The sequence below is a fragment of the Neltuma alba genome, unplaced genomic scaffold (assembly GCF_004799145.2).
Source record: "Neltuma alba isolate B1F8T4 unplaced genomic scaffold, ASM479914v2 tig00010248_pilon, whole genome shotgun sequence".
Lineage (NCBI taxonomy): Eukaryota > Viridiplantae > Streptophyta > Magnoliopsida > Fabales > Fabaceae > Neltuma > Neltuma alba.
The window spans coordinates 32,567-52,220 of NW_021635175.1; the positions used below are offsets into that span (position 1 = coordinate 32,567).

The following is a 19,654-nucleotide window of genomic DNA, read 5'->3' on the forward strand; positions in this document are numbered from 1 at the left end:
AATGTATTTTTTCTATAATTATCATATTAACTTATTTCTTTTTTTTTAATAATTTGTATATATAAAAAGTGCTTCTGATAATAACTATCCAAACACTCTCACTTCTCAAAATCACTTTTTCATTAAATCTATTCTTTCCAGAATCTATTCTTCCCAAAATTTATTCTCTAGAATCACTTTTCTAAACCACGGTTTGGTTTCATCCAAACACACCCTTGGGATCTGCAATTAACTTTCCCTATTAATAATATTTTCTGGGTAAATTTTACCTAAAATTATTAAATATTTTTTCCACTATTACTGGATTGCTAGGGCCCACATTATCTCAAAGAATCCGACGTGGGAAGCCCCTGCTTTCACTCACGCTTCCGACTTCCCACTATGGCTCTCCTGTTTTTTCAATTTTTCTACTTCCGGAATACTTGGAACTTTAAACTTCCAATTGAGCTTAACAATTGATGATGTTTTCTTCTTCTCCTTCTTCCTCTTCTCCCACTTTTACTCCTCCTTTCTCTCAGGTTCCAAGAACCCTTTTGATCCCACCAAGAAATCAGCCGCTACCGTGGAAGCTTCCTCCTACAATTCCCCAATCAACTCCTCAGCAAAGCATTTTCACTCCTGCCAGTTTTCTTCCCTGCGCTTTGAGCAGAAACCTCCTTAAATGCTTCGTGCAGAGACAGTCCCAATCCAATGAAGAAAAGGAACAAGAGCGAGATGATCAAGAACTCGAAATTGAGCGGCTATTCTCGAACCTCAACCAAGCAACGTTGAAAAGGGAACCTGGTTGGTGATCTGCATACTCATTTACAATTTCGTTTTTGATATATGAGCTTTCTAATTCTAGTTTCTGAAATGCTTAATGCATCAAATGTCGCTAAGTTATCAATCGGCTCAAAATTAGTTTGTCATTCAAAGCACGCTATTGGATGCTTCATAAGTAATTCAACTACCATTTGACTGCCTTATGGTGTCTTATATCTAAATTTTTATTGGCTTCATTATGTAAATATTAAAAAATACCTTTTGTTTCACTTGAACATTTTTGTCATGTCTTGAGTCATGAGCTGATATTAAATGAGCAGTTTCAATATTGGGATGTTAGGTAAATCCTAATAGCAGCTCTCAAGAGGCGTTACAGATGATCAAAAAAGTGAGATATACTTTCAAGGCTAAAGTTGTTCATCGTCTTAAGACTTACTTTGTGTATTTAATAGCCACAATGCTACATGCTGGTTATATGATAACTGAACAAGAACATTAGATTAAAATAAAAAATTGTATGCTTATACGATTTTTATAATTATTTTTTTATATCCTCAATTATTTGATAAATAAATTTTAACTATTTGAAAAATTAAAATTACGACCTTCTCTCTCCCTGATCATTTACCTTCTGATTTATTCTGTTTACATACGCCATTATGTTATTCTATTCTTTTTAATGTTGTTATAATCCATAGTAAAACCCTGTTTTTGCTACTATCTGTATTTTTCTCGTATTCAAAATTTCCCCTTTCGTTGATATTTCCAGGAAGCTTATCCAGTGCAATTTTCCTGGTTGCAGGCACCACGGTGCGTTAGTTTTGCTTCTTTTTACTGTTGCAAATTTTATTTTATTTCCTGTCTGCATGTATTTGGGCACATATATTTAGAATGGTACTAAATGCCAACTAACTTGGTTGGCTCTTCAAAGAAAATCAAAGAGGAAGAATCACATTCTCCTGTAACTGGAGGTGGCTGATAGTGACTTTTGGTAGCTATTGCATATTGTTAATCAGTATCCTTTATACCCTGGACTTGTCTTTATATTTCTCTGAAATACAGTCTATCCCAAAAAAAAAAAAAAAAGTAGTGATGCTCATATTTGATGTTTACGCTAGATGCGATGTGACACTTTAAATTATGCTGTGTTGTATCTTGTATTTGTGTTCCGTGCCCGTGCGATGTTCATTGTATGGGCCCCTTTTTCTTAGGCTCAAGTCAAAAAAGCCATGGGCTCATTAAGTTAAAATCTGTATCAATATATATAAAATTTATAGGAAGTCGCTTGTCCAAAAATCATAAATAGTGTGAATAATTTCAGGCTCTGTGCAAATGCGCGGGGCCTTCTCTAGTTACTAGAAGGGTTCACATACAAAAACCTGTGTTTTTCCCCATAGTGGCAAAAGTTTGTATTCAAACAAGATAATCTGGATGTCTGCAGCATTTAGCATTATACAATGTGAACCAGCTTAGAAGTAAGAGAATCCAAATGATCTGATTAAAAGATAATAAGAGCCCAGCATGTCAACATTAATTTCAGTTGCTTCAAGCATAAAGAAATGGTACTTTTAAAACATCCTTCTCAAACCTCTCTTGAGAGGAACCTGTTTCTAGAAGCTTGCTTATATATTATAGTCATGAATGGGCAGTAATACTGACAGATGCATATAGATAGAACCAGTGGGCCCCCAGTTTTACGCACAGATTTCAGGGAAGAAAAATGAAGGGAGAGAAAAGAAGAAAAATTGAGAGACAACAGGAACAAAGGGCACTAAGCCCCATGCAAGCTGTGCTTATGTGATTTGTGATTAGTTTTTTGGGGGGAAGTTTTTGTAGGTTATATACATAGATTACTAGAATTGAACACGGGCATCAATATCATCATATGAATGTTAAGGACGGAATCTTCATGCTCCCTTAAACCTCTGCAAATTCATAGCTACAGTGGTTTGACAAAATTTTATGTTTTTTGTTTGTGTTTATTTGATTCATTTAACCATTCTGATTTTCCATATATTTATATGAAAGAAATATCACAGGTGGGAGCTGGAATCCTTGCAATTCCTGCTGTAACACAAGAGTCAGGCTTTTTAGCCTCTGCTGTCGTATGCATCCTCTGTTGGCTATTCATGGTAATAACCCTTGGTGATTTTGCATCAATTCCAAATTATTTGGTATAACCCAATGTTCACTTTGCTGATGAATGGTAATGAATGTTATTGATGGTAAAATCATATGTTTATTTAGATCAGTTTTGCCAGCATTTTCCATTGTGCAAACATATAACTCATTCAAAAAGCTTCAGTGTATATTTTTGCTTTGCCTCTTGGACGAAATAATTCAACTCATTCAAAGGGGAGAATGCATGAGCAAGTCTAAAAAGAATTTATGCAGGTTGTGACAGGTTTGCTCATCGCCGAAGTTAATGTCAATACCATGTGTGAACTAGGTTCTGGTGGTGTGTCGCTGGTAATTTCTCCTTTTTTTTACTCATATACGCTAGCAAAGATTTCACTTGTCTGAAAGTAAGGTTCTTCTCTATTTCCGAAAAGCAAATATAGTTGTCAGCTGGTGGCTGACCCCTTCTCCATCCTAGTTCCTACTTTAGGATCGATGAAGAAGAATTTAGTGAAGGATTCCTTTTATTGTGATTATAGATGTGTAAAAGGGCTATATGAAGTGTCATTGTACTTAAAATATTTAGGTTCTATTCTATTTAATTGCCTGGTTAGTATCTTGTTTTAAATTAATTTCAGGTATCAATGGCCAGGAGAACTTTAGGGACAGCAGGAGTTCAAATTGCATGGTAGGTTCATATATATAATCTAGTATGAAAAAGTGAGGTTGTGTACTATGCTAAGTCAACGTGCAGAATTAGTCAATGCTTCATGGATTTTTAACAATCCTTAGTGGGACTACAAACCTGCTAATTAGTTCAGTTGCATTGGAGCACCACTAACATCCAGTCATAAACAAAGTGACAGTTAAATTATGAAGAAACCTATATTTCATGTTTGTCCGTGCAATTTGACTTCTTTGTTTTTGGTTTTAGTCATTTTATATTTTCTTGTTTCAATCCCAAAACTATCTAATCACATGTTTAAAGTGGTCTGAGCAACTTTCATTGGCATTATTATGTTTATATATATGATAATTCTCATTTTCTTGCAGTTGGTCATACATCTTCATCCATTATGCCCTCCTTGTTGCATATGTAGCTCGTTCTTCAGATATATTGACAAATTTTCTTGGAATTCCCTCGTATGAGTCACAATATCTTCCTTCAATTATTCTAAATTTTGCCTGCTCTTTTGCCTCCCGTATCTATAGTCATGTGACCAGACTTAACTTTTATGTTCCGATTAAATCTAGCACACTTGCTAGATGCTGATAGTGGCATTTTGGCTGCAGATGGGGAAGTGCTACTTTGTTTTCATTGTTTTTCGGAGGCGTATGCTTTTTTGGAAGGTTGGTGTGTATTTCATCAAAGTTTTCACTTTCAGCTTCTGTCAACTCATACCCTTTCGATCGTGGGGATAAAAATAGAAAAATAACAGAAAACATGAGTGCAGATTGATGTAATATTCTCAAGAATATCTCAAGATATTCATCATGTTTAAATTCATAAAGTGTTATCCGAGGGGTTGATTAATTATCACATATGATAAAATTTTAGTAAGATCAGTTGATTGCATTTGAAAAAGGAACCAAAAGAAAATGAGTAGGTTTTCTGTGAATACTCACATTTCTTTTAGTCATAGTTTTTCTATATCTAAGGGTAGCAATGTTAACAAAGAATTCTTCTCAATCTGTAGCCAGCGCTTTATAGGTGCAGTTAACGGGACTCTTGTCCTTGGAATCGTTAGTTCTTTTGCAGCTCTTTTGGTAAGATTCTCAAATCAAGAACTTGAACTCATGCTTTAGTTATATAGTATCTTAATCTTTCCATGTGTATGATCGAAAATCAATTGCAAGAATATATGACGGAAGGTGATAATTGAGAATGAATATTCATTCATGTTATGGTGGAGATTGAATTTTCATTCTTAGGCAGTGGCAAGTGGGGAACTGCACTGGGATGCTCTTCTTAAGGCCAACTTCCAAGCAGCTCCTATGAGTATACCTATTATTGCGCTTTCTTTTGTTTACCAGGTAACATCAACAATCTGAAGTTGTTGAACAACTTGAGATAATCTTAACGCTTTGGTATTGCTTATCCAGAATGTGGTGCCTGTTCTTTGCTCGAATCTTGAAGGGGATTTATCAAAAGTAAGGTGACAAATTTCACTGTCATTTTTTTTTTTTTTTGTGTTTGCTCTAATACATCAAATTTTACTGACTTTGGGAGTCTTCAGTCATGTTGGGGAGAACTTAAAATAATAGAATGAAATATGAAGCTTTAAAAACAGAGACCTTTTATCTATGAGATGGCTAAGTTCTACATTTAGTAGCATGGGATGCTCAATGGAGTATTAAATGTGTAGGTTTTCCCACCTCAATAGTTAGTTTTAGAGAGATGGTCTCTATCTTACTTACGTGCCCATTGTCTCTCTGTTTTTTTTTCCCTCGGTCTGAGATCAAGTTTGAAATACAATGTACGATGTGCAAGACTGTAAAGGGCTTGAAACCTTTTGACACCGAGATATATGACGGTGACTTGTTATCCAAATATCAAAATTATTCACATATCAAAATTAATATCATAATGGTCTGAGATTAACTGCTCACTTGTCTTTGGCTCTGACTAGACCCTTAACTTATGGGCCCACTGCCGACAAGTGGTGGAGCCCTCTGTCTACTCAACTTTTCCATATTAGGCCAATCAACTGGCTCATTCACCCAATCATATGATCCTGTTTATATTGCTTATTAATAGACAAACTCGTGATTGTCTCTGTTCCTCTATCTTGTGTCTTTTTTGGTCTGAAATTAAGTTTAAAATACAACGTACGGGAGGTCTCTGCTTTGCCTATTATTTCAGCCCAAAAAATCTTTAGTGTGAGGGAGCATATTAATTAACAAATTACAACATAACTATCTATGGTCTTTTACCTGCCAACTTATGCTTTTGGTTGAACTGCTCAGCGCATTCTAGATGAGGGAATGCTCTAGATATTCTCTACCCTAAGGATTCTCTTGGCTTATATTTGACTTTTCTAATAATTGCAGGAGTGCAATTGTCCTAGGCACCGGTATACCTCTTGCTCTCTTTCTGGTCTGGAATGCTGTTATCCTTGGAACTGTTGGTAATAATGAAGTGGGAATGGACCCATTAGAACAATTGAGATCCACAAATGGAATAGTTGGAGTAAGTCTCTGCAAAATTTGATACATTTTTTAGCCTGAACTATAATAAAGACACCTGAAGTTTTGGTATCCGACTGTTGAATTTTTGTTCCTCCTCACAACCTGATTCTGCAGTCTATAGTTGAAGCATTCTCGCTTCTTGCAATTGCAACATCTTACATCGGATTCGTTTTGGGTTTGTCAGACTTTCTTGCAGACTGTAAGTGTTCTTTTTTTTTTTTTTTTTTTTTTATGGGTTCGGTAATAATGTAGGGTTGAGAGTTTGATACTTTTTTTGTGATTATCTCTCTTTATGTTTCACTATATATATATGTCTCACATTTTTTAATAGCCTTGGATCCATTTCTTCGTTCCAATAGATGTCAAATAATGTTTAGGCCTTCAGGATTGGATTTTCTGCAGCTGAAATGAGATCTCAACTTTTCATATGCAATGAGGTCCTTTGTTGACTTAAATAATGAAAAGGTCATTTAGGCTACAAACTTGTATAAAATAGAGACCGTCTATATCTGTACTGAAATTTCAAATTAATTGAGTTATGCTGCAACTAGGATTGACCTCTTAATCTTTTGTCCATTCTTTTTAAGTTAAAGAGGTAGATACTAGTGACTTGAGATTTTAAGCAGGATCAAACCTGTGACCTCCTAGTTATAGGGGAGCATCCATGCCATTAGGTTACATGACCTTTAGCATCATTTCTCCATTCTAGTGCATAAGATTGATGAAGAGCTATATAATTTTTCTCATGTTCATCATCTGGATTTTCAGTGTTGCAGTTCCCATCTGGTCAAAACAAGCCCCTGCCATTCGTTTTAGCTTTAGTCCCACCGCTGGTACTCTCATTGTTGGACCCAGAAATATTTTTCAAAGCCTTAGACTTTGCTGGAACCTATGGAGGTATATCTATAATGAATGCCTGGGCATGTCTCTGTACTTTTGTTTGTCGATTATTTTTATCGTCAAGTTAATGTCCAGCCTGAGAAACGGAACTATGTTTATGATTCATTTTTTTCTATATAATTCATAGTTTTTTTTTATCGGGGATTAATTCTGGTGCAGCAAGTTTTTCTCATAGTTTCATTTCAATTTGTAGTGTTGGTGCTTTTTGGAATTATTCCAGCAGCAATGTCCTGGTCTGATAGGTACTCAAATTCGAATTCAGATTCATCTCCACCTGTGAAACTACCTGAGCTCGTTCCCGGAGGGAAGATAACTCTACTTCTGGTTCTTGGAGGTGCTGGATATGTTGTTCTTTCTGAATTGCTTGAGAACTTCCAGAGCCTTCAAAAGATTTAATTTTCTTTTTTCCATTTTTCGACGATAAATGAAGTATATCTTACTATAATGTAAAGGAGTGCCTTGGAATGAGTGGTTCCGTACAGATTTCATCCATCTCTCCCCATCATCTTGCACCCCCAGGCTGTTTCGAATATTTGCTTTGTTTTGTGTCCTTGAAGCAAAAGGATTCAACAGGAACTTAGGTTTTCTTAAATTTATATATTCCTCTGTTTTTTATTAGAAGAGCTATTTAATTAATTTGAGTAAATTATATAATTTTAACAAATGTGATTTGATTTCTCTAAAATAACCTTATATCCAATATAAGTTAATAAGCTAGATAAATTAATTTGAGGAAAAATGATAAATATAAGAGAAAAATTAGATTAAGATATTATATTTAGAATCAATATAAACTCCCCAACTAACTTCTACATTTAGTAACAGAGGAGTATCTTTTTAATGAGAGCATAAAAGAAAAATTTTAATAAATATTTCAAATAAGAGGACAATGTTTCTTATAAATAAGACCAATAGAACTAAATTTTCTTATAAAATGACTCGAGGAAGTACTTGTTTTTACAAGAGCTAGGTTCAAATCTTGTTGTGAAGGTAAGAGCTATATTTGTGAGTAATATTTTGATATTTTTCTAGAAATGTTTCTTATAAAATTTTTTTATTTCCAGAAAGAGGGAAAAAATCGGAGTTTCTTATCAAAAGGTGAGGCGGCGAAGCCCCCTTGCCAATCATCATTTCGAAAGCCTTATGGTTAGCCTATCAATGAATTATTAATTAAATCTTGTTAACAAGTCTTGGCCAAAAAAGGACGAAAATCTTGCTACTAACTTACTCATTTTTTGTTTCAGAATTGAAAGTAATTATTTAAAGAAAAAGCGTATCATAATTTATTTTCTTGAACTTTTGTTGGCAAAACTTTAACTTTTATTTATTATCATTTTCCATTAATTTTTTTTTGTTATTACTCATTAGCAACCTCAATGAACAGTGATAAGACCTGAATAGGTTTGAAGGTTTTTAGTTAAAGGAGATAATGAGCGTGTGTAATGTCCAATTAAACTTTATTTGATTTAATTATTATATTTTATTTCTCCATTCTAACCATTTATTTATAATAGTAATCTATTGTAATAGTAGTCACAAAAGTTACGGTCAGAGTTGGGGGCATTTGGGGTTGGGGTCTTATAAACCAATGATACCAAACATCTCTTTAAATTTTTTAAATGTGTAGTAGCGAATTTAATTTTTTTATGGGCATCTTGGTTGTATAAGTTCTTTTCATTAGGGGAAAGAAGAAAAGGAAAAAAAAAAAAGAGTTGGAGGGATTTGGGCGCGAGCCAAACGAACCACAGGACATGCAAAGATAAAATATATTACTCAATGTATGTTGAATATATAGTGGTGCAAGAAAAGTGAGTATTGCAAGTATTTGAAATCCAAGATACAGATGAGATTTAATGAACATGATCATCTCTACTATGTCTTTAGAAGTTTACTTGAACAAAAAAGGTTCTTGAAAGGTAAAGTATGATAAAAACACATGCCCAATCAAAGTTAACACAAATAGGGTGACCTCAGAGAGTTACATGTCTCAATAGTAACTATACTTAAAAAGCCAAATACATCGCCAGGTTTTGAGAGGTCATCCTTCACACTGGCCAAGCTTGCTCTTGCATCACTAAGTTGTTCTTCTAATGTGCTAATTTCAGACTCCAACTGATCCAGCTGCTTCAACTTGTTATCATGTTCAGCTTGCATATCCATCACTCTCTGGCGAATAGACGCCAGCCACATCTTGTCAAAGCCAAAATAATCCAGGTCATAATATAGATTTGCAAGTTCCACCATCTTTGAATCATCCATTGTCTTAGGAGTCTCTGATTTTAAAAATGCCAACATGTCAGCTAAGGATTTGTACCCCACCTTGCAAATCCTGAGACTCCTTTGTGAGAGTTTCCATTCACATAAATGTGGATATTTGACAAATGCCTCGTCAAGTAAGCGAGCCCGTCTTTCCTTAAATAGACCATGAAAATCAACCAACTGCTCGGCAGGAGCGTGCTCATTTGTTGAAGATGAAGTCAGTGCTTCTGCAATTAGGGGAGTGGTAGTGATGCTAGTACTTGGCGAAAGCACTGTTGGATCTACATGCAGAGGAAGAGACACTCCTTATAACAATGATAACAATTTCGGTTTAACTATTTAAAGTTGGAGAAAGTGGGGAAGTCATAACAATAAGTTGCAATTTATTTGAAGCTTGGAAACATTTTCAACTGAAATTTTGAACTTGTTGCATTATGAGAAACCTGGCAAGATATACTAATTCTTTTGAGCAATTCGAAAGATACCTTTGTATTCTTGAAGAGCTTGTAGCGGGTCCCTCCCAATCTGAGGTTGTCTGTCAATCAACACCTGTAATGGAACCAAAAATCATAGCCTTTTAGGTACTCTTTATGATGTTATCCCATCAAGAAGCAGGTGAAGTTACCTCTGATGGAGTTCTGACTGTTGATTCTTCTGCTGCAGAATCTTTTTGAAAACCGACCTTTGCAATTTCCGTGTTACTCTATGCATTAATTGACAATTGATATATACTAGTTTCTACGTTTAACTTCAGTGATTAACTTAAATTTTATACACCTAAAATGAAACTAATTTATTGATGTAAATGAAAGTAACAGGGCTCGAAATACACCTCTCTCGGGTTCATTGAACCAACTTTTAGATCAAATTCTGATTGAGGATGAACCTCTACAGCGTCTTGAACCTTTGCAACATTTGCATTAAGTTCAACCTGTGGTTCTTCACTGATCAACTCCTGTGTACCAGCCACCATTTTTAGCGTTTTACATTGTATTCTATAAAATGTTATTGCTATAATGAAGAGGGTACTGAGCCTACCTGTGTTGATGTTCCCACTTTTGATCCTTCTAGTCCAGTATCTTTATGAGAACCTCCCTTTCCTATTTTTGTGCAGCTCTGTGCAATAATTTCCAAATGAAAAATTTCAGTTTGTGAGTTACCTTCATAAATGAACTTACTTTGATAAACCTAAAGAAGAACGCCTCAGGTTAAATTATACTCATAAGGTTTAGAGGAGGGAGTTAATACGAGCTCTGAATACTATGGATAAAGCTAAATTTTTGGTCCACATAATTCAAAAGGTCTTAATTGAGCTGTTATAGATGGAAAAAAGAAGTTGATTTAGTGTTTAATTTGCTATTATATTTCTGGCAGTAATTCCTTATTTTTAATATACAAGGCTTACTAGATTTCATCTTATTCATATGTGTGTGTGTGTGTGTGTGTATATGTATGCATGTACAATCCAAATCAATTAACTCGAGTTACTTAAAAAAGTTTGCATCACAAAGCATGTAAGGAAGTTAAAGTTACTTCAGTACCTACTTTTGCTCCGTTTGTTGGCATAAGTCAGACACATGCATAACATCAAAATTCCATATGATTAGATGCATCAGTAAAATTTAGAGTAATTTTTTGGTGTCATAAATCATTCATGTTCATGTCAGGGATTAAATTAACTTGTTAATATATATGGGGGCATAGTTAACAATTGAGTGAAACTACAACAACCACAAGAACAACAATGAAGAAAGATAGTAATAGGAATCAGGATAAACCTCTTGCAGGTTCATTGAATCAACTGGACAGAATTTCTGCTTTGGAAGGCCTTCTTGAGTGCCAACAATTTCAATTTCTTGTGAGTGGGGAGGAACCTCTGCAGCTGCTTGTACGTAGATAAAAAAAACAAAAGAAAAATTCGTATCCATGAAGATTACAGATGGAGGGGGCAAAAAAAAAAAGAACAATTAAGAAATTCATACCAGTAGCATCCTGCTTGGGCAAATGAAAATTTGAACCTGTTGCGATGGATCCACTTTAAATGTCATTATTGCCCCTCTGATTATCTTTATCTATATTAACATCTTGAACATTAGAAGGACAATAGCAAAGATTATATCTTCATTTCAATGAGTTGATCCAGCTTGTGATGGTGCTTCTTCGTCTTGGTGGATGGCAACAACTTCACTCGGATCTAAAGCCAAGGCAGGTGACAAGGAATCTACAGATGGATTTCCAGCAGCTGCCACATCAACTTCTTTGTTTTCTTGACAGCTTGTGGAACTGTGCTCAATCACATTACTGTTGTCCTCTAGTGTTGCATATTCTACTTCCTTGTGTTTTTCTTCTCTCCTGTCCATATCTTCACCATCATCCTCATGGTAATCTTCTTCTTCTTCTTCTGATTGCTATTTTAGAAATAAAAAATTAATTTAGGAGAGAGGTCATATATTCGTATATGGCAATTAGTCACTGCATTGTCTCATTATGTAAAACCGTTTTGTTCCCCTAATTTTTTCCATGGAAATTTTGAAAAGAATCGTTCACCTGGGCTTTCGTACTCTTGTAGCAAGTCGTCTGGCTTCCAAACATGAGCTAATATTTGTTTCAGCTTTGGACAGTCATGCACGTGACATAGCTCACATTGCAACTTAATGCCTCGTTGGATAATGATCAGACTTGGTAGCTTCACTAAATGTAGAACATCGAGCTTAGGAAGCATTTCTTCTGCATCACCTTGGGCAATTTCCTTACTCTTGCCTTTTATTACGTATTCCAATCCAGAGCACTCTGTTATCTCCAAAGAGTTCAACCACGTTAAGGTTTTTGCAGTTGATACTATGAACAACAATCTCAGCCTTGGACATGATTTTACAGTCAGGCTTTGAAGATTAGATAGATTGAACGATTCTGGAAGCATGACACCTTTTACAGCTTTTAACTTATCCCCTTTGCACATATGGATGAGCTCTGGTAGATTTTTCAAACTTAGGAAGAAAAGACTTGGAAAGATAGCTTGTCCACCATCTTTTTCAACTATTGCCTTCCTTTTATGTGCTTCAGCACTATCATCTTTCAGTAGAACTTTCATTCCAGGACACTCTTCTATCTTCAAAGTCTTCATCAATCTCAAGGTTTTAGCAGCTGATACAGTGAACAATGACCCTAAGATCGGACAAGACTTTACTGTTATCTTTTGGAGGTTGCAGTTATCGCTAAATGGCCCTGAAAGTAGTCACACATAGATTCTTTTATATCAGATGTACAAAAATAACATTTATCATTAATCAAGCAAGTATATATGTATGTTCTTTTTTTGTTGCTTTTAAAGAAAAAAGGTGCATATTTAAGTGTACCTGTGTGCTCGCCATCGTAATACTCATGCTCAATGATTTGCTCTACCTGAGAACAATTTTCTATGATTAATTCACGCAATGCTGATGCGTATGTCATTATACGGAGTGAGAAAATGCATTTTAGCTCTCCACATTTATATATTTTCAGTCTTCGAAGGTTGTGAAGTTGTTTGTGATACTCACATATGTACCTCAAATTAGGTAGATTCTCCATAACCAAATTTTGGAAGCATGATAATGATAATGACTTTGATTCCATATCAGTCGTAGGTTCGGTTAAGTGAAAACTGCCTTCCATTTTGTATTCTTCAAGATGAAGGTCTCCTGCTCTTTGCACAACCATGTCGCTGCTTTGTTTTGCTGGAAGTTCCAACTCCTACAAAATTACACACTTGATCAATAAATTAAAAGTATCATGATGAAGAACAAATAATTAACCATTTAAGATGCATTATTCTTATATATATGTGTCTATTCAAACAATCACACGTTAGCATTACCTGCTCCCTAGACTTGCCACCACCTTGCTGAATCGCTACTTTTGAATCTGAATCAGATATGATGCTCAATTGTGGAAGGCCACCATGAAAAGATGCTGGTATGATGAATTCCAAATGTGGACATCCCTGGACGCAGACTTGTTTCAATTTTGGGAAAATAGGCCCTGCTTGAGTAAGTGCATCTTCCTCCTCATCTTTTATTATCTGCTTCAGGGAAATGCAATCTCATACTTTCAGGGTTTCCAACAATACCATAGTTTGAGCGGTAGTATATGTTAAGATACATGTCAAATTTGGACAATCCTCCAATTGCAAGTGCTTGAGATTACAAAAATTCAGCTTGCCCACGGAGACAATACAGCGCAATTCGCTACATTCCACTATAAATAGGTCTTGTAAATTCTCGAAAAGATTGAAAGGAGGCCGACCACAGCTCAAGGCCTTAAAGCACTTCATCGTTCTAATTTTCAGCTTCAGCAACCTCGAGAAAACAGTTGTAGCCTGATTTGTGGTGTCAATGAAGCATTCTATGTTGTCAGAATCATGAAGTAAAATTTCTGTCAACTCGTTCATACACTCTCTTTCTATTGGAATCATGTCAGGGAAGATATTTTTGCAATCTCCTTTGATATTTTCCAAAAACAGAACTTCTGATTTTTCCGCCATATGCTTCATTTCTTCATTTGAGGTAGGGATGTTAAAACCATTTACAGATATGAATTTTGTGATCAAATAATTTTCCAAAGTATCTATGAGACTTCCAATTTCAAGATGATACCTTTGCAGTACCTTAGAGGAGCCAATCTGGTAAAATAATTCAACAACATTATGATCATCTGACACCATTTCTGGAAGACTATTCTCAACAAAATAGAGCTCTTCAAGTTGGGAACATCTGGCTAGCACCTCAAAAGGATTGCTCCCTATTATGCACCCCCGCACTTCCAACAAACTTAACCTTCTTAGTTCTGCTAATTCTTTAGGTAGCTCTGTTATTACACAATACACGAGTTCAATAGTGTCAAGCATCTCCAGTTTTCCCAACATAGAGATGTTGTTCAAGGGCCATCCTCTCAAGCAAACAGTTCGAAGCTTTTTCAACCCAGCCACTGATTGAGGCAAGAGTAGATCTGGGATTGTCCATGTAGATGTATTTATTATGGTCAGCACCTTGAGCTCTCTCGTCTCAATGAAAAAAGTATCTGAAAAATCTGATGTACACCCACCATCATGAGAAACAAACAGAAACTCAAGTTTGGGGAAATTTAATTGATTTGTGTATTCATTTATATCATGACAATATAATCTTGTTGTATCCACATAAACCCTCTCTAGTAAGTCTGTTTGGATCCGGGCCATGATCACTTGACTTTCCCGTGCTAACCGAAAGGCTACGTTACGCACCATGTCATGAATGCACATGTATTGTCTTTCTTGGTCTTCCTGTAGTACCAAATTAGAGTTGATGAGTTTATCAATGATGGCTACCACTTCGATTCTAGCTCTTTCATAAGAGTCAACATCCTTAAATATGCCCAATCCAAATGCAAATCTGATCAAAATTTCCCGAGCGATCTTTGAATCTTCTGGAAAGAGGGCACATAAAAAGAAAAGTGATCTCGCTTCATCATCACCCAAGTGATCGATACTTAATTTCAGACATGTATAAACACTTCCCATCTCACTTGGTATATTGGTTGTTTCATGATTTCTCAATGTCATAAATGCTTCCTTCCAAACATCTTCATCATCACCCAAGTGGTTGATACTTAATTTCATACATTTATAGACATTTCCCACGTCACTTGATATATTTGCTGTTTCATGATTTCTCAATGTCTTAAATGCTTCCTTCCAAACATGTTCTGGTTTGTCTTTGGCCAAAGCAATAACTGAAAGAGGTAATCCTTGGCATTCTCTTGAAATCAGAAGCGCCAAATATTTTGATGTATCTTGTATCAAGCTCGCATTGCTTTCGAATAAAACCCAAGCTTCCTCAACGTATAGGAGTGATAAATAGGTCACTCTTTGACACTCCATCAAGGTATATACACGTTCTGAACGGGTAGTCAAAACAACCTTGCCATTTCTGCCAAGGGGAATCCCAACGTCCTCAAGTTTAAGCACTTCCAATATATCATCCAAAACTAAGAGAATTTTGTCACCATTATTTGATCTCATGGGTAGTCTTTTAGCTCTTGCAGTCTCATCCATGTCATAATCAAGTCTGAAACCTAAATGGCTTGCAATTTGACCTTGAATTCTTCTAATGTCTAGAGGAAAGGACACCGCGACAAAGGCCACCTTATCAAAGAGTTCCAAGCTCTCCACTTCATTGCATATTTCTTTGATCAAGAACATTTTACCGCAACCCGGCATTCCACAAAGACTAATCATGTAAATCTCATCATTTTCCAATGCCGCCAGAATTTCGTTGTACGGCCTTTTTCTAGATTCAAAGATACTGACATTGTCACGGCGCGTGATTCTGGGTTGAGATGGCAAACTGTTTGGTGTCACTGTTAACCTTTCATTGAGCTGGTTCACTGTTTCAGTCATTTCTTCGAAATGCTTGCCTACTTTATATCGAGACAACCAATTAGGAAGAACACCATTACAACAGCTCTTGCTTGCTTCTCCTTTGCGTTCCAACTTCTCCACTTTTTCTATAACAGCTCTTGCTTCTTTCATTTGCACCTGCTGCAGAGGGTCTCCCGATGTCTTAACGCCCGCTAATTTTGACATTAACATGTCATTTTCCTTTCTGAGATCTGCAACAAAAGTATTGAATCGATAAAAATAGCGAGCTTGTCGTACTATTGCTTGCACCAAATCTTTTGCAGACCTGACCCTTGTATTGAATCTCAAGTCTCCAACACTTCCCATTGAAAGCAACTCAGCCCGAATACAAACCATAATACTAAGTACTACTTCCGGTCCTAATTATAAGACCCAGTTTACTAATTTGAGGAAATTAAGGAAGTAAGTTAAGTTAGTTATTTGTAACAAATAAGTGTTGTCATTCCTAAAATATCCTGGCTAATTAAGTGTATTGATTAGAATTATCATTATTAGAAGGACTATCTTGGGAAAAAAATATATAAATATGAGAGACAAAATGGATTGGAGTCTTATAATTAGGACCAAATTAAAAGTCAAATGGGGTCTTATATTAAGGACCGGAGGTAGTAATTAGAAAGTGATTGATGCAATTGTTAGGCTAAGTTATAATAGCGTGTGTGAGTTACCTGCTTCATGGCCTCGTCTCCATCTTCATGTCTCACCTCTGAATCTAAATCAAACATGCCACTCAACCCTGGACATCCCGTTATAATTGCTTTTTCCAATGGCAACTTGGGATCATAATTTTCTGGGCAAATTCTGATGATATTTGACAAGTTAATGAGCTTGAACAGTTTCACCGCTGAAAAGTCAATGCTGATCTCATTCTGGTTTTCATCTTTTTCATGATTATCTTCGCCGAATACATATTGCAACTCAGCAGCATCTTCTATTTCGAGACTCTCCAGGTGCAAAAGACCACTCGCAACAGAGATCGGCAATATGCATTCCAGATTTTCACATCTTTTGACACGGATTTGTTTCAAGTTTGAGAGCGCAGGCCCCACTAACATATCTTCATCATCATTTTCAACTTTTATCATGTACCTCAATTTACCACAATCTGTTAGTTTCAGCGCTTCCAACATCACCATTTTCTTAGCAGTGGATTGTGAAGAGTGATGCCAATTGGCTACAGTTTGTTATAAATAGTTCCTTTAAATTCTCAAAAAGGCCAGAAGGAGGGGGACTTTGGCATAAGGCCTCCAAGGGCTCCATGGCTTCAACTTTCAACTTTTGCAAGTTGGCCAAGAGGATTCTAGTCTGATATAGTTGATCATTTGCGGTGTCAATCAGCCATTTTATGCGATCAGAATCACGAAGCACAAATTCTTTTAACTCCTTCAAACATTCACCTTGTATTGGAAACATGCCAGGAATGATGCTTTCACTATCTCCCTGAATTTTTTCAAAGAAAAGACCCTCTAGCGTCTGGGACAATGCCTGGAATGCGTCATTTGTAATGGAGGCATCAAAATTATTTATAGATATGAGTTTAGACAATGAATCATCCTTGGGAGTATTTATAGAGCCTCCAGTTGCCAGATGATACCTTTTCAGTACCTTAAAGGAGCCAATTTGGTGATAAAATTCAGCAACGTTCTGACCAATCTGCATCAGTTCTGGAAGATGATTTTCAACGAAGTAGAGCTCTTCCAAATGTAAACATTTGGCAAGCACCTTATAAGGTTGCCTCCTATTTTGCAATTCGATACCTCTAACAATTTTAATGCCTTCAAGTTCGCTAATTCTTTAGGAAGCTCTTTCATTACACAATCCAGTAGCTCAATAGTGTCAAGCATCTCGAGCTTTTCAAACATAAAGATAATAATTAATGTCCATCCTCTCAGGCAAAGAGTTCGAAGCTTTTCAAGTCCTTCAATTGATGGAGGTAGCAATAGATTTGGTTTTGTCCCAATTGATGTATTTTCTATGGCCAGCACTTTCAACTTCGTCATCACTTCGAACAACATATCTGGGAATTTCTATGCCATGGCAATATAATCCGTTTGTATCTTTCATATAATCCGCCCGTATCAGGTCTACAATCTGTGTAAGCCCCATAATTACTTGAGTTTTTTTTATTCGCTTCCCATAAAGCCAAGGAATGGAACATGTCATGTAATTTAACGTGCCGTCCTTCCTGCAGTAACAAACAATGGTTCTTGAATTTATCAATGGTCTTACGCACTTTGGACCTAGCTCGTTGATATGAATCAATATCTGGAAATATGCCTAACCCAAATGCAAGTCTGATCAGAGCTTCAATTGCAATTTCTGAATCGCTGGGGAACAGAGCACATAACAAATAATGTGATATCTCTGCCTTATCCTTCAACTCATCAAAAGTAAATTTGAGACCCCTATAAGGATCATCCAGTCCTTTTTCAATATTTAGCGGCTGTTTACGATCTTTCAATGTATCCAGTGCATCTGTCCACGTAAAAAGTTCTCTGCCCCTCGAAGTACTGGCCACAGCTTTGATTGCAACGGGTAATCTGTGACATTCAGCAGTGATCTTTCGAGCCACTTCTTGCAGGAATGGTCCTTTTATTTCACCAGCATACTTTTGGAACAATTCCCATGCTTCGTCTGGCGTTAAAAGTGATAGATAAATCGGTGCATCAAATTTCATCATGTCAAATAAATGTCGGCGCCGAGTACTCAGAAGAACCTTGCAATTTTCACGAACAGGAATCCCTATGGCTTTGAAGTCAAGCACTTGCCACACATCATCCAAGATTATAAGATATTTCTTATCCTCTTCAAATGGCATGGACAATCTCGCAGCTTGATCAGTTACATTCTTCTCCGTCTCAAATACCAAGCCTATGCAGTTCGCAATGCTGTCTTGAATAGCTATGTAGTTTGGAGTATTTGACACAATGGCAAATGCTGTCTTGAGAAGTTTACAGTCTTCCACTTCCTTACGCACTTCTTCTAACAAGGACGTCTTACCACAACGTCCCATTCCATAAAGCCCAATAGTTATCTTCTTATCATCTCTCAGTGCCATTAAGATTTCATTGCACGCCTCTTCTGTGCACTTCAATAGAACGAAATCTTCTGATGGGGGCAGATACTTAAGTGATAAACGATGAGCAGATGATAGCTTTTGCCTCAACTTGCCATTAAGCTGCTTCATTGCTTCCGTCTTCTTCTCTGCATTTTCTTTCCAACAAGATATCGGCATATTCAGTTAGGAAAAACCCCATGGCAACAGCTTTGCTTTACTTCTGCTTTCTCTTTCAGCTTGTCCACTTTGTCTAATAGTTCATTTGCTGCCTTCAACTGCAGCCGAACGTCTCCTGTTGGCTCTTTGCTGTTGGCTCTGTCTTTTCTAAATTGGACTAGCACGCCATCTCTGGTAGCTATTAAGTTTTCTTGTTCATCAACCAGATCTGTAACAAGCTTGCCGAATTCATAAGAATAACGAGCTTGCTGTCCTACTGCCTTCACTAAATCTACTGCAAGCCCAGCCCCAAAATTGACTCCAAAGTCTGTACCCGCCATGGAAAGCAACTCAACCTCAATAGAATTGTAAAAAAGTAAGCCATTTATGCAATAGCTAAGCAAGTACAATAGGGGGAAAAAAATCCCTAGACATCAGAAAAATATAAATTGAAAGCCAATGATATAACAAAGATGTATCTTAATTTATTGGTCTTATTATATATCGAGATTTTAGTCATGCGATTATTTTTTAGATTTTCTGGGGTTGAATTAAATGATAGGTTTGTACTACCTCCCATCTTAAGTAGAAGCAAAATCTAACAAATTTTTTTTTCATTTTTATGATAAGCAAAAGCTACCCATGTTAAGTTGTATTAGTTCATGTTCCCAATTTGACCTCTATTCAAAATTACAACAGATGAATAGTTAGAATTGCGACAATAAATAATCATCATTACTGATGGGGTGTTTCAAGAAAAAAAATCTATCTCATGT

General features: G+C 36.2%; 3 protein-coding genes across 3 annotated transcripts; 1 reads left to right on the forward strand and 2 right to left on the reverse strand.

Annotated features, from left to right (window-relative positions):
• Positions 1 to 426: 426 nt before the first annotated feature.
• LOC114755316 (tyrosine-specific transport protein-like) lies at positions 427 to 7,466 on the forward strand. Its single transcript, XM_028944183.1, has 14 exons — positions 427 to 783; positions 1,532 to 1,572; positions 2,802 to 2,894; positions 3,157 to 3,231; positions 3,519 to 3,568; positions 3,934 to 4,023; positions 4,174 to 4,230; positions 4,578 to 4,647; positions 4,813 to 4,914; positions 4,984 to 5,036; positions 5,932 to 6,070; positions 6,184 to 6,268; positions 6,838 to 6,966; positions 7,163 to 7,466. Exons 1-14 carry the CDS (start codon positions 459 to 461, stop codon positions 7,363 to 7,365), a joined length of 1,512 nt encoding a protein of 503 aa, XP_028800016.1. The 5' UTR covers positions 427 to 458; the 3' UTR covers positions 7,366 to 7,466.
• A 3,888-nt stretch (positions 7,467 to 11,354) lies between these two features.
• LOC114755297 (probable disease resistance protein At1g61190) lies at positions 11,355 to 16,000 on the reverse strand. The gene is made up of 5 exons (XM_028944168.1): positions 13,433 to 16,000; positions 13,085 to 13,288; positions 12,876 to 12,960; positions 11,776 to 12,453; positions 11,355 to 11,629 (listed from the first exon to the last, which is right to left on the reverse strand). Exons 1-5 carry the CDS (start codon positions 15,998 to 16,000, stop codon positions 11,355 to 11,357), a joined length of 3,810 nt encoding a protein of 1,269 aa, XP_028800001.1.
• A 1,663-nt stretch (positions 16,001 to 17,663) lies between these two features.
• LOC114755298 (disease resistance protein SUMM2-like) lies at positions 17,664 to 18,899 on the reverse strand. Its single transcript, XM_028944169.1, has one exon. It carries the CDS (start codon positions 18,897 to 18,899, stop codon positions 17,664 to 17,666), a length of 1,236 nt encoding a protein of 411 aa, XP_028800002.1.
• Between the last annotated feature and the right edge of the window lie 755 nt (positions 18,900 to 19,654).